The sequence below is a fragment of the Bos javanicus genome, chromosome 10, assembly GCF_032452875.1.
Source record: "Bos javanicus breed banteng chromosome 10, ARS-OSU_banteng_1.0, whole genome shotgun sequence".
Classification (NCBI taxonomy): Eukaryota; Metazoa; Chordata; class Mammalia; order Artiodactyla; family Bovidae; genus Bos; species Bos javanicus.
In genome coordinates, this window is record NC_083877.1 from 18,576,707 (window position 1) to 18,591,931 (window position 15,225).

A 15,225-nucleotide genomic window follows, 5' to 3' on the forward strand; every position below is an offset into this window, starting at 1 on the left:
TAGTTAGTAACCAAACTGCCTTCCAAGGTCGGATCAGTTTACACTCCCACCAACAGTGTGGGGATGCAGGGGTAACAGTTGTTGTTTAGTTGCTAAGTTGTATTCAACCCTTTTGTGACCCTATGGACTGTAGCCTGCCAGGCTCCTCTGTCCACGGGATTTTCCAGGCAAGAATACTGGAGTGGATTGCCATTTCCTTCTCCAGGGGATCTTCCTGACCCAAAGATCAAACCTGCATCTCTTGCGTTGGCAGGCGGATTCTTTACCACTGAGTCACCAAGGACGGTTACTTAGCCATAAAAAGAATGAAATTCTTCCATTTGCAGCAACGTGAATGGACCTAATAGAGAATATTAGGCTTAGTGAAATAAGTCAGACAGAGAAAAACACTATATGATATCACTTATAAGTGGAGTCTAACAAATAATATAAATGAATGCATGTGCAAAACAAACATTGACTCACAGATATAGAAAACAAAAGGGGAAGTGGAAAGGGAGTATATTCTGTGAAAATACTGAATCATTATGCACTAAAACTGGAAAGTAACCTAATGTTGTAAATCAACTATACTTCAGTTAAAAAAGAAATACTGGAAGAGGTCAAGAATGAGTTCAGACCTACACATCTGAGGGATGTTGTCAAATAGGTGATTAGATATACAAGTCTGGGACTACGGAATTCCCTGGAGGTCCAGCAGTTAGGACTCCACATTCTCACTGCTGAGGGCCTAGGTTTGATCCCTGGTCAGGGGACTAAAATCCCACAAGCTTAGGACCAGAGGATAATACTGAATTGGAGACATAAATATCAAACTCACTGGAATATAGTAATTGAAGCCATGGGCATAGATGCAATTGCCCGTGAAAGGAGTACAACACCCAAATCAGGTCTACTCTGAAGCCTTAAGGAACACTAACATTTAATGGCCAAGTAGAAAAAGATGAGAAAAAATAAAGAACAGATGCAGAGCCCAAGAGCAGGAGGAAAGCCAGTTGAGTGAGTGTCCCAGAAACCAGTGAAAGAAGACTTCAAATAGGATGGAGCAGCCAGTAGTGCCAAATGCTGCCAAGACGTCCAATAAGAGGAAGGCTGAAAATGCCCATTGGATTTGACAACGTGGAGGTCCTGGTCACATTCATTTGAATTGTTTCAGTGAAATAATGGGAACAAGAGCCAGATTGCAGATGACTGAGAAGTGAATGGGAAATGAGAACAGAGAGACCCTATATGGACCACTCTCAAGAACTATGGTTTTGAGAGAAAATGGCCCAAACCTATTCATCCTCATTCTCAACCCTTGACTCTTCCTTTCCACTCAGTAAGCTGAAGTGATTTTCTAACTTGGTATTCGATGTTCCACAGCTGTGGTCTCCCAGGAGCCATGGCCATGAGCCAGCCAGGGATAGCATCTTTGGCAGGTGGGAGGCACAGGTCACCTCAGCCTTGGGGGTTCTTCCACTCCTGCAAGCAGCTTCTGACTCTGCAGGCCTGGGAAGGCCCATTGTAGAAAACACTGCTGCAACTGGCTTTAAGAAACAAAGAGTCTTTATACTTTAGTGAGATCTGAAAGAGATGGGAATACCAGACCACCTGACCTGCCTCTTGAGAAATCTGTATGCAGGTCAGGAAGCAACAGTTAGAACTGGACATGGAACAACAGACTGGTTCCAAATAGGAAAAGGAGTACGTCAAGGCTGTATATTGTCACTCTGCTTATTTAACTTATACGCAGAGTACATCATGAGAAATGCTGGGCTGGAAAAAGCACAAGCTGGAATCAAGATTGCCAGGAGAAATATCAATAACCTCAGATATGCAGATGACACCACCCTTATGGCAGAAAGTGAAGAGGAACTAAAAAGCCTCTTGATGAAGGTGAAAGAGGAGAGTGAAAAAGTTGGCTTAAAACTCAACGTTCAAAAAATGAAGATCATGGCATCTGGTCCTATCACTTCATGGGAAATAGATGGGGAAACAGTGGAAACAGTGTCAGACTTTATTTTTGGGGGCTCCAAAATCACTACAGATGGTGACTGCAGCCATGAAATTAAAAGACGCTTACTCCTTGGAAGGAAAGTTATGTCCAACCTAGACAGCATATTCAAAAGCAGAGACATTACTTTGCCAACAAAGGTCTGTCTAGTCAAGGTTATGGGTTTTTCCAGTGGTCATGTATGGATGTGAGAGTTGGACTGTGGAGAAAGCTGAGCGCCGAAGAATTGATGCTTTTGAACTGTGGTGTTGGAGAAGACTCTTGAGAGTCCCTTGGACTGCAAGGAGATCCAACCAGTCCATTCTGAAGGAGATCAGCCCTGGGATTTCTTTGGAGGGAATGATGCTGAAGCTGAAACTCCAATACTTTGGCCACCTCATACAAAGAGTTGACTCATTGGAAAAGACTCTGATGCTGGAAGAGATTGTGGGCAGGAGGAGAAGGGGACAACAGAGGATGAGATGGCTGGATGGCATCACTGACTCGATGGACGTGAGTCTGAATGAACTCCGGGAGTTAATGATGGACAGGGAAGCCTGGCGTGCTGCGATTCATGGGGTCACAAAGAGTCAGACATGACTGAGCGACTGAACTGACTAAAAAATGTCTCTGGTGAAGGAAATGGCAACCCCCTCTCCAGGTATTCTTGCCTGGAGAATCCCATGGACAGAAGAGCCTGGCAGGCTACCGTCCATGGGGTCACAAGAGTCAGACGCAACTTAGTGACTAAACTACCACCACCACTGAAAATTGTAAAGATAATGTCTGGAATCGGCAAAGCAAAACAAGCTAAGGCTGGGTGATGGGATGGGTACATGGAGGCTTATTATACCTTTCTCACTCCTTTTGTTCATGTGTAAAATTTTTCATAATATATTGTAAAAAATATTAAGTTTAGTAACTGTAAATTGAAAGTACACAGGACCAGTGCCACCACAGGCCTACTGTTGAGCATGTCACTTAGAGCAAGATCTCCTTTGGGGCTTCCCCTGTGTTTCAGTGTATAAGAATCTGCCTTGCAATGCAGGGCACGTGGATTTGATCCCTGGGCAGGGAACTAAAGATCCCACATTTCATGGGTCAGCTGAGCCACGTGCCACAACAGAAGATCTTGTGTGCCACAGCTAAGACCCAACAGTCAAAAAAGTAAATAAATATTTTTTAAAAAGAAGAATAGGGTCTCCTTTAAATTCAATTTTCCTTTGGCCTGGGGGAGCGGGGTGGTATCCAGGTACCAAATGTGTGAGGGGGGAATATGCGTCTTTTCTTCTCTCGGTAACCACAGAATCTTGCTCCTTGCCCCTCTTCTCCTTTATGACCTCCCTCCTGAGTGTGGACTCCAAGTCAGAGTTCTGTCACCCATCTCTGAACTTGAGCAAGTTCCCCCTCAGACGTGCTCTGAACAATGAAGCTGCACATCTGCTTAGCAGTGTTGTGAAGATCCATTCTGACAGTGTATGTGGGAGTGGTTCACAGCGCCCATCCTTAGAAGGCCACAGAAGTCAGGGGATATACATGAATCCAAGTAGGAGAAAACCATATGACCCTCCTGGCCCATCTTTAGTTTTGCCGCTTTTAGTAGACATACAGGTAGGAAGAACTGTAAGAAAAATTCTATTCAGTAAGAAAAAATAATTCAAGCATGATGCATAATCTATATTCATGAGTCAATGGGTAATAAACTGAGACTTCGCTTCAGTGTTGGGGAGTATTAAGGAGCGGTGGGGAGCAGGGCAGTGAGAGCATGCAGGCCCTGACAGAGGTGGTCCTCCCAGCTCCATGATTGCTCCCAGCTCCATGATTGCTGCCATGACAGAACATGGAGCCAAGGGTAACATGTCTTCTTGTTTTACAAGAGAAGCTAGAGCTCTAAACCTTTTATGTGAAATCTCCCAATTCTTAAATTTGGGTTCAATTTTTTAAAAATAAAAACACTACAATGGCCAAATTAAGCTCATTTGTGAGCCAAAATCAGCTCATGAGCTGCCAGTGTGCAACCTCTCACCTTTAGATAATGGGATAGAATACAGTTTCTGTTCCCCCTTCCTTTTGTCTTCCACCTCTGAGTTTCTCCTTTCTCGCATGTTCCACGTCCTTCTCTCCTAACCTCTCCCACCCTTCCTTTCTAGATTAAGTCCAAGAGGTAGAAAGGGTTGAAGTCAGTTGAAGGAGTGATGAGGCCCAAAGGGATGTGATCTAGACTCCTCATCCTGTCCCAAGGCCTAGGCCAGTGCCCCGCACATAGTGGTTGAAGCAACAAGCTTGATGAATGAATAAGCCAGCAACCAGGGGTCAGTCAGTTTCTTGCGCACAGCTGGGCTCACCTGAGGACTGTCTCATTTTTCTCAACAGCCTTGCGAAGTCGTTCTGGCCGCTCCATCATCAATGGGAACTGGGCAATTGACCGGCCTGGAAAATACGAGGGCGGAGGGACCATGTTCACATACAAGCGTCCAAATGAGATTTCGAGCACTGCTGGAGAGTCCTTTTTGGCCGAAGGTCCCACTAATGAGATCTTGGATGTTTATGTGAGTTTGAACTATTGCCTTTGTGTCTTCTTGCTTCTCAGGCCCACACTTGGAAAAATTAAACAACAAGTGTTGCCCCGGCTCAGTAAGATCATTTGAGCGGCGCCTTTTGGGGTGCCCTTACATGCTTGGCGCTCATCTTTGCCACTCACCTCCAAATGTACCAGCTCATAGAAACCATAAACTCTCCCAGATGCCTCAGCGTTTAGTGACCCAGTAAAACCAATTTTACTTGTTGAATCAAATCAGAGGCAAAACATATCCTTTATTTCATGAGCACTGGATCTCCTCCAGGCACTTTCCTCCTATGCTAATTTGGCATGTTTTCTTTTTACGGCAAAAGAAAGCAAATGCCTAAAGCAAGACAAGACCACTCACAGTTCCCAGCCCTCTTCAAATTCGATTAAAGCAAGTGAAGAAACAAGAACTCCAGAGTCCTCCGCATGACACAGTAAAGCTTGGAGTAACAATATAGAGATTTACTAGAAGTTCCCTGCTTCCCAGAAGACAGCACTTTGATTTCTTTTACAAGAAACTAAAAGTATTAAGTTGCCCCAGAGTTTAAAAATGGGCTTTATTTTTATATGAAACCACTAGAATCCAAGCTTCTTAAAAAAGATCAGGAAATAAAAGAGGACCAGAAATAAAATCTCAAAATCAAAGTTTTGATAAAAAGGAATGAGCTCGCCCATCAATATATATTCTCTCACCATCTCCAGAGTCACACTGGTGTACCTGATATTTGCTGAGTGTGAGTTTTATAAATATTACTTGTCCAACTATACAGTTACCTGTTCATTCCCTTTGGGCCCAGTGGCTCATGGACTAGAAACAACAAAGGAAGCCTTGTTATAACTCATTCTGAATAGACTGAGTCTATTTTTAATAGACTGTCCAGTGGTTGTTGGACTCTGGGTAAGTTTCAAATGTCATCAGGGGTAAAAACTCAGGTGGTTAAAGGCCCACTGTGGGTGGTCTGGGATATGGTGGCCAATAATAATTTCATAAACGGGACAAGGTTTGTACTGGCAGAACATTCGCACAGAAGAGTGGGGAAGGATTTCCAGGCTCAGAAGGAGTGTCCGATTGTGTGAAAAGAGAAGTGAGGGAACTAGGACTGAATCGCGGGAACCTGTGGTCATGCCACCATGTCTCTCAGGGATTCTCTGCTCCCCACGTGGTTCCTAGATCTGAGGGCCCCCAGGGTTCTTATGTCTGCCTTCCCCTGGATGATTTATAGACAGGAAGCCCTGTTTCACACGTAGGGAAGGAGTGAGGGCTGATGGCATAAATGAATGGAGCAGATACCCTCATGGACCAAACAGGACCCACCCTTGCAGGAGTGACTCAGAGAACACCTCTAGCTAACAGGACCTCAGAGATCAGCTGTGATTCTAACCTCCTGCCTCTCCAGATGAAGAAATCAGAGGCTATGAGATTGAGGGACTTGCTGCAGGTGACACGGCTGGTCAACAAGAGAACCCCTTTATAAAGCAGTAGAGAAACATCAAAACACGACCCTGTCTCCTTGCCTGGCTCGTATTTTCACTTCAGATTCCTGTTCAACTGCTTTATTTAGCCCACCACCCTGCTTCCCACCAGGAAAGCCATGGGTACAAAGGATTTTGTGCTCCGAACCCAATAGGGAGGGAATTAATCTGCCACTGTGTACTGGCTTGTTTTGTATTCTGGGTGACTTCCACGGCCCTATGCAGCTTTTATCATGGGTTTCTGAGAGAATAGGACCCAGGAGACACTTCCCTTATTTGGTACCTGTATTTCTCACCCCACCTCTCTGTGATTCTGGACCTTTCCATGGATGAGAGGGGATGGGACTCAAAGAGTCAATAAGGGAGAAGGTTGGGGCAGACCTTCCTGAGCCAGGCTCACAGGCCGGGCAGAGGACTTCAGAGGAACCTAGAAGAGCTCCTGCTGGCGCTGCCGGAAGCCTGGCCGTTCCTTCATGACTCTGCCTCACCACCTAGTGTTCAAACGGTGTCTCTGTGGTGTAAACCTAAGTGTCTCTTGGACATTTTGAGATCTGTGCACAAAATCTACGTCATGGAGAAAATGGTGGGGAGCCAACAAAAAGGGTAGCTACCGTTGCTCCCATCTTTCCATTTGGAACTTATAAAATCTTGACCTTCAGCCTAGTTTTCTTCCGAATCTCTCAAAGACTATGTTCCTCATTCTTCAAAAGCAAATAGCAAAAAGCCATCTGAAAATAGCTTTCATTTAGTCTGTCGCTGGCCCACTATTATTATTAGATGTAAATCAATCCACTCATTTATAGTTAATGCCACTTACACCATTGAGCCCAGAGTCAGCTGGAAAGGGATGTGCCTGTGCAGTGACATTGACCTCTGTGTTGTCAGATGATACACCAGCAGCCTAACCCAGGAGTCCACTATGAGTACGTGATCATGGGGAACAACGCCATCAGCCCACAGGTGCCACCTCACAGGAGACCAGGTAAAACTCCTCGTTTTGCTGCCAATCATCCCAGATCATTTCCTTTTAAAGCCCTTTCTCTGTTCTTGTATATCTGTCCTCTGTCTCTTAGTTAACACAGCGCAAATTCATGGACACATACTTCAGAGTCAATATATCAGAGGATGCTTCAGCATTCGCCTGAACTTTCTCTGAGAGTGTTTCATGCACTTGATTTAAACGTGAAGTGAACAGAACTTCCCTGGTGGTAGGTAGATAAGAATCCACCTGCCACTGCAGTCTGATCCCTGATCCAGGAAGATCCCACATGTCACGGAGCAACGGAGCCCATGCACCACAACTGCTGAGCCTGTGCTGTAAAGCCCAGGAACCACAACAAGAGAAGCTATTGCATTGGGAAGCCCGCACGCTGCAGCTGGAGAGGAGCCCGCACAGCGACAAAGACCGAGTGCAGCCAAAAATAAAATTAATTAAATTTTTTTAAAACTGAAAAAAACCCAAAGTGAACGTTCTCAGCCTGCCTTTCAGTTCAACATCTTGAATTGTCTTATGTATTAGTTTCCTATTGCTGCTGCAACAAGTGACCTCAAACTGAGGAGCATAAAACAATAGCAAATTTACTATCCTATAGTTCTGGAGGTCAAAAGTCCAAAATGGGTTTTGCTGGGCAGAAATCAAGGTGTTGGTGAGCTATGCATTCTCTGCAAGCTCTGAGAAAGAATTGATCTCCTTGCCTGTTTCAAATTCAAGAGGCCACTTTCATTCCTTGGTTCGTGGCCCCCTCTTCCATCTTCAGAGCCAGCCAAGTAACACCTTTAGATCTCTCTGCCTCTGACCGTCTTCTGCCGTCACATCTCCTTCTCTGACTCTCACCCTCCTGCCTCTTTCTTATTAAGGACCCTTCTGGTTACATTGAGCTTGGCCAGATAAATCTTTCCACCTCAAAACCCAGGATAGCTTAATTATATCTGCAAAATCCCTTTTGCCACATTAAACAAACACATCCCAGTTCCAGGGATTAGGACCCAGACACCTTCAGAGGGCCATTGTTCTATCTACCACATGGCTTTTCCCTTGGTCCCCTTCTGCTTCCACTGACACAGCTTTGACCTATAAGAAAAGCATCATGGGTTCACATCTAACAGTTGACCTCTTCCCAGTGGGCTCTGCTGAGAGACAGAGCTGGCAGCTCTGCTTGGCTGCTGCTGGATGTGTCACAGCCCCTGGCTGATACTTCTTCACCAAATGGTGATGGAGCCTGCCACCCAAATGGAGACTGTCTTTTCTATCTTTCAAACAGAAAGGTCTGCAGAAATATTCATAATAATTGCTCACACAGACTGAGTCCTCATTATGTGCTAGACACTGCTGAGCCCTTCATATAGACTAACTCATCAATTCTCACAAGTATACTCAGAGGAAGGAACTATTATTAGCCCCATTTTAAAAGTAAGGAAATAGAAGCTTAGAGAGACTTACATCCTGGACCTCAGGCCAGCCTGGGTCACTAGACCTGTGCTTGTTATACTGCCTAGAGGTGACCTGGTCCAACGTCTGTCCTAGCAAGTGAGGGGACAGACACGAGACCCCATCCATCCATCCTTCCCTGGGCTGCTGATTGGATAACCAGGTCATCTGTCCCAGATGGAGGAGGCATCAGCTGGGCTTCCTGGAGACAACAGCCTGGTGTTTGCCTGGCATGTGGGGTACGTGTGTTGTCCAAACTCCAAGTCAGCACACTCAGCCTGAAAGAATTTTTAAGCCATTTCCAGGAGCAATATACAGCCTGAGAAACCAAGTTCAGATGGCAAAATATTGAGATTACTGATACTGATTTATAGGGGCAATTGGATAGACTTTTTGAAATCATATAGAATGATGGTGATTGATAGCAAGCCTAATGGGTCTCAGTTAATGGGTAGCATGTGGTCCTGGGATCAGCTGCCTGGGATAGAGCAGGCCAGAAGGGCTCAGCCATAAAACACTGATGAGGAGAGGCAAGCTGGACCAGGCTTCATCCTCCATATCAACAGAGACAGGAGGTCAGAGCTTGAATTCAACTCAGCCACTTTTTTGCTGTGCATGTTCATGCAAAGAGTAACTTCTCTGAACACATTCACAATCCACAGAATAGAAAGGAAGAAAATGTACATCCAAAGGCTTTATTTCAGAAGGGAAAGGAATGAATTAGATGTCCATCCTAGCACAGTGCCTAGGGCATATAAGACACATAAAAGATCTTAAAAGGTTTTATCTGATAACATTTGGACAGTCTTATTTATACCAATATAACTGGTCTTGATTCTATTCGTTTAATTTGCCTATAGTATTTCAAACCATGAAGTATTCTGTCAACTAAATAAGAAAGTGCTGATGAAAGAGGAGAGAAAGCTCTAAGTTTTAACTGCATTTTATAGTAACCCTAGAATTTGCCTCCTTATTTGATATTAAACTAATGAATGCTTGAACACTATTCAATCAAAATAGAAATATGTAAAGTAAAATGCAACTGCTCCACAATTGCCAAAACTTGAAAGCAACCAAGATGTCTTTCAGTAAGTGAATTTGGATAAAAGGACTGTGACACATCCAGACAGTGGAATATTATCCAGTGCTAAAAAGAAATGAGCTATCAAGCCAGGAAAAGACATGTATGAACCTTAGCTGCACATTACTAAGTGAAAAAAGCCAATCTGAAAAGTCTGCGTACTATATGGTTCCAAGTATGTATGACTGTCTGCAAAAGATGTAACTATGGAGACAGTAAACAGATCAGTGGTGTCCAGGGATTACAAGGGAGGGAGGGATGAATAGGCAGAGCACAGAGGATTTTAGGGCAGCAAAACTATTCTGTGTGATACTGCAAATGTTGACAGATGTCACACATTTGTCAAAGCCCACAAAATGTAAAACACCAAGAGTGAACCCTAATGTAATCTGTGGATTTTGGATACGTCGAGTGTAGTTTCATCAGTTTTAACAAATGTACCACTCTGATGTGGGATGTTGATGGGGGAGGCCGTGCATGTGTGGGGGCAGGAGAAAGAAGGGAACTCTCTGCGCTTCCTACTCAGTTTTGCTGTAAACCTAAAACTGCTTGCCATGCTGTGCCTAGTCACCGTGTCCAACTCTTTGCAACCCTATGGACTGCAGCGTGCCAGGCTCCTCTGTCCATGGGATTCTCCAGGCAAGAATAGTGGAGTGGGTTGCCATGCCTTCCTCCAGGGATCTTCCCGACCCAGGGACCGAATTCATCTCCTACGTCTCCTGCATTGGCAGGCGGGTTCTATATGTGTACGATGCGTGTGTACTCAGTCCTGTCCAACTCTTTGCAACCCCATGGACTGTAGCCTGCCAGGCTGCTCTGTCCATTCTTCCCAACCCAGGGATCGAACCCGTGTCTTCCTAGGTTAGGAAGATCCCCTGGAGGAGGGCATGGCAACTATAGGTATATATATATATAGGTATATACCTATATATGCAATTCCCTGGTGGCTCAGATGGTAAAGCGTCTGCCCGCAATGCGGGAGACCCAGGTTCAATCCCTTGGTTGGGAAGATCCCCTAGAGAAGGAAATGGCAACCCACTCCAGTACTCTTGCCTAGAAAATTCCATGGATGGAGGAGCCTGGTGGGCTACAGTCCATGGGGTCACGAAGAGTCGGACACAACTCAACAACTTTACGATATACCTATATGTGTGTGTATATACACACACACATATATATAAATTCTATTTATTAAAAAAAAAAAAAAGTAGTATTCCCAACCTCATACCTCGCCCAGCTTCCCAGAGGCAATCTCTCTTAACAATTTGGAAAGACTCTGTCCAGCCCTCTCTGTGCATGTACAAACGTGTTCAAGCCGATTTGAATCTTTGTCTATAATCTAAGTATACCAGGAACATCACATGCCAGTCTTTTCTATAAGTTAACATAAAACTAGCCTGAATTTGAAACTTCCTTGAAACTGGTAGAAAATTCCATCCTAATCAATCTGGAGGCTCCCCCCTACATGCCAGATATGAGGAAAGTTTCCTGCCTGGCAGGTCTGTGGTGCCCAGGAAACACAAGACCTCAGACGCCTACTTCTCCATCTCTCTCTCTCTTAGAACGTGCTCTCCACTTTTTTCTCCTCCTTCCCCTGGGCCAGCTCCTCTGGGACCTGCTATCCTTACTGGGAGCTCAGGTTTTTTGCTATGGGAAAGAAGAGCTGTTGACTTCTAGTAGCTTTTGCCTTCTCTCCTACACAATTCTCAGGCAAGAAAATCCAAGAATTTAGCCGCTTGGACTAGGAGAGGAGGAGGAGGAACAGAGATAAAGAACAAAACACAAGTTAATCTCTCAAAAAGTGTCCTGCCACGTCTGCGTATGTGTATGTGTATACAAACTGAATTCTGTCATGCTTTTTTCTTTCACCAAACAGCCTGTCAGTCATGACGTGTATTTGCTTCATTCTTTTCTTAAAAATTACATAGTATTTCATTCATGAGTGGTAGTATAATTTCTTTTAACTAGTACCACTGGGTCAGGAAGATTCCCTGGAGGATAGCCTGGCAACTCACTCCAGATTCTCGCCTGGAGAATCCCAAGGACAGAGGCTCCAGGTGGGCTACAAGAGGATCGAAAAGAGTTGGACACAACTGAAGCAACTCAGCACACATGCACGCGCTGGTGGACATTTAAATTCATTCTACTGTTTTGGTGTTTCAAATTAGTAGCCGTACTTGTACATACAGCTTTATGTAAAAGAATGGGCATTGAACGGCTAGGTCAAGAGATAAGTGCATTTAAAATGTAGAGCGATCTTGCCAAGTTGCCCTCCAAAGCTTTGCATCTATTTGTGGGCTCACCCAGTGTGAGAAAGTATGTTTTACAGCACCTTCAATGAGGGGTTTAGGGATTTAAAGGTTTCCAGAGTTTCTCATCTTTATTGTTCAGTTCAGTTCAGTCGCTCAGTCGTGTCTGACTCTTTGCGACCCCAAGAATCGCAGCACACCAGGCCTCCCTATCCATCACCATCTCCCGGAGTTCACCCAAACTCACGACCATCGAGTCAGTAATGCCATCCAGCCATCTCATCCTCTGTCGTCCCCTTCTCCTCCTGCCCCCAATCCCTCCCTGCATCAGAAACTTTTCCAATGAGTCAATTCTTCACATGGGGTGGCCAAAGTACCGGAGTTTCAGCTTTAGCATCATTCCTTCCAAAGAACACCCAGGGCTGATCTCCTTTAGAATGGACTGGTTGGATCTCCTTGCAGTCGTTAAGATAAATAGAATTGCTATTGCTGCTTTCTCGTGTAGTTCTTTAATTAGGAATGAAGCTGAGCACTGTTGTATGACTTTTGGTTGTATGTAGTTCTTTTCTCATGAAAAGAAAAGAAGTTGCCTCTCCCAGGTCCTTGCTCACTTTCCCTTCTGTGATGTTCATCTTTTTCTCATTCATTTTTAATAATATTTTAATATTAGGGAAATTAACATCTACTTATTTTAGATACATATGCTTTGAGTTAGAAATGATCTCACGCTACCTGATTTCTAATGCTGAATCATTTCCTTTTGACAACTCACCATACAAACCCATCTTCTGTGGTGTGTGCACTTGCCTCTCCTAGGGGAGCCCTTCAATGGCCAGCTGGTACCAGAAGGGAGGAGCCAGCAGGAGGGAAAAGAGAAAGAGGGGGACCAGGAGAAGGCAGACGAGCACGGTGGGGCACCTGAAATGTTCACGTTGGAATCAGCACAGACCTTCCCGGTCAGGCAGCCAGACAGATTCTCTCTCCACCGGCCGGACAGTGTGGTGCCACCAGCTCCACAGCCCCCTCGGCAGAGCCGGGATCACAACTGGAAGCAGCTGGGGACCACAGAGTGCTCGACAACCTGCGGGAAAGGTAAGCGCGTGTGAGGGCTAGGAAGGTCTCTACAGACTCCCAGGCAGGAGTGGGGAACATAGAGGTGGGCCTCAGGCATGTGGCAAACACTTCTCTCCTTGAGCCTGACTGCAGGATGGCTCGCAGTGGATTCTGTGTTAGGGGGTCCCCAAGACCTGATGATCCACTGGAAGGCCCTGGAAAACTCAGAAAAGCTGCTGTGCTCGTGGTTATGATTTATTACAGTGAAAGGCTAAAGATTAGCATCAGTAAAGGGAAAAGCACATGTGACAAAGTCCAGGAGACACCAAGCTAAGTGCCAGCCTCCAGGTGTCCCCTAGGGCCCAGTAGAGTGACACAGGGCTACATTTGATTAAGCCAGCAATGTTATAGATAAGCCTAGTATTGCCAACCAGAGAAGCTCACTCCAGCTTTGATTTCCAAGGGATTTATTGGGGTTCAATCATGCAGACATGCATCTCCCACATTAGCTATTCAGCCTCTAGCATGCCGGAGGTCAAACTATGACTTAAGGCATGCAAAAACAGGCATTCATATAAATCGCATTGTTGGCCTAGACTAGACTGTCAAAAGGATACAGAGCAACCCAAGATCTCCAGCATAGAATAACTCTCATCAGCAGAGTATTCCAGGGGCTCTGAGGTTAATTATCTCCAGCCTTAGTCAAGGGCCAGTCCTGGACACAGGTCTCTCCTTGGAATACACAGGCTCTGAGCAACCCAAACCTGCTGAGTTAACCCTTTCCTGCACAGGACATTCATTAATAATCAGAGAATACACTCACTTAGTTCAAGATCTACAAGTTGACACTCAAGGCAAGGTCGTCATGGAACACTCACACAAATGTCACTGGAGAGTCATTCTCACATCTAAGGATTTCAGAAGAAAAAAGTGCTTTTGGAGCTTGCAAGCTTAGTTAGCTAGCTTTTATACTCACCAACATTCACAACTCCCTTCCTCCTCTTCAGTAATTTCTTGATCTTGTATTTATCCCGTTATCTTAACCCCGATCAACTAAGACCACCAGGAACAAGACTGCAGCCCAGCAAAGTCAGTTTATGCAGCAAGGGGGGCTACACACCAAAGGGAGTATACAGCATTTCTCCAATGGAAAGAAAAGATCCAGTAATAGGATTTGGGGGGAAGGGTGGAGTTTTGGTGAAATTTAAATTGGGTGTGAGGTGATACCTCATTGTAGCTTTGACTTGCATTTCTCTAATAATTAGTGATGTTGAGCATGTTTTCATGCATTGGTTGGCCATCTCTATGTCTTCTTTGGAGAAATGTCTATTTAGGGCTTCCACTCATTTTTTGGTTGGGTTGTTTGTTTTTTGATATTGAGCCACATGAACCATTTGTATATTTTGGAGATTAATCCTTTGTCAGTTGCTTTGTTTGTAAATATTTTCTCCCACTTTTAGGGCTGTCTTTTCTTCTTGTTTATGGCTTCTTTTACTGTGCAAAATCTTTTAAGTTTAATTAGATCCCATTTGTTAATTTTTGTTTTTATTTTCATTACTCTAGGAGGTGGGTCAAAAAAGATCCTGCTTCAACTTATGTCAAAGAGTGTTCTGCCTATGTTTTCCTCTAAGAGTTTTATAGTGTCCGGCCTTATTTAGGTCTTTAATCCATTTTGAGTTTATTTTTGTGTATGGTGTTAGAGAATGTTCTAAATTCGTTCTTTTACACGTAGCTGTCCAGTTTTCCCAGCACCTCTTCTTGAAGAGGCTCTTTTCCATTGCATATTCTCACCTCCTTTGTCATAGATGAGATGACCGTATGTGTACAGGTTTTTCTCTGGGCTTTCTATCCTGTCCCATTGGTCTATATTTCTGTTTTTATGCCAAGAGTGGACCTAGAAACTGTTACAAAGTGAAGTCAGAAAGAGAAAGACAAATGTATATTAACACATCTGCAGAATCTAGAAAAATGGTGTAGATGATCTTATTTGCAAAGCAGAAATAGAGACACAGACATAAGAGAACAAATGTATGGACACCAGAGGGGAAGAAGGGGAAGAACTGGGAGACTGAAACTGACATATTTACACTACTAAGCATAAAATAGATAATTAATAAGAACCTACTCTATAGCACAGAGAATTCTACTCAGTGCTCTGTGGTGACCTAAATGTCCATCTCAGTGGGAAGGAAATCCAAAAAGAGGGGATATGTGTATATGTAGAGCTGATTCATTTTGCTGCAGAGTAGAAACTAACACGGCATTTAAAGCAACTATTTGTTGTTTGGTCACTCAGCCGTGTCCAACTCTTTGAGACCCCATGAACCACAGCATGCCAGGCTTCCTTGTCCTTCACCATCTCCCAGAGTTTGCTGAAACTCATGTCCATTGAGTCCATGA

The 15,225-nt window shown here is 44.4% G+C and overlaps 1 protein-coding gene across 3 annotated transcripts in view; it reads left to right on the forward strand.

Annotated features, from left to right (window-relative positions):
- THSD4 (thrombospondin type 1 domain containing 4) overlaps positions 1–15,225 on the forward strand; it is a 675,283-nt gene that overhangs the window by 635,258 nt on the left and 24,800 nt on the right. For all 3 annotated transcript variants that reach the window (XM_061430240.1, XM_061430239.1, XM_061430241.1), the window contains 3 exons: positions 4,349–4,524; positions 6,900–6,996; positions 12,589–12,864. In XM_061430240.1, the coding sequence (XP_061286224.1) occupies positions 4,349–4,524; positions 6,900–6,996; positions 12,589–12,864 (549 nt within the window). The remainder of the gene's footprint in view (positions 1–4,348; positions 4,525–6,899; positions 6,997–12,588; positions 12,865–15,225) is intronic.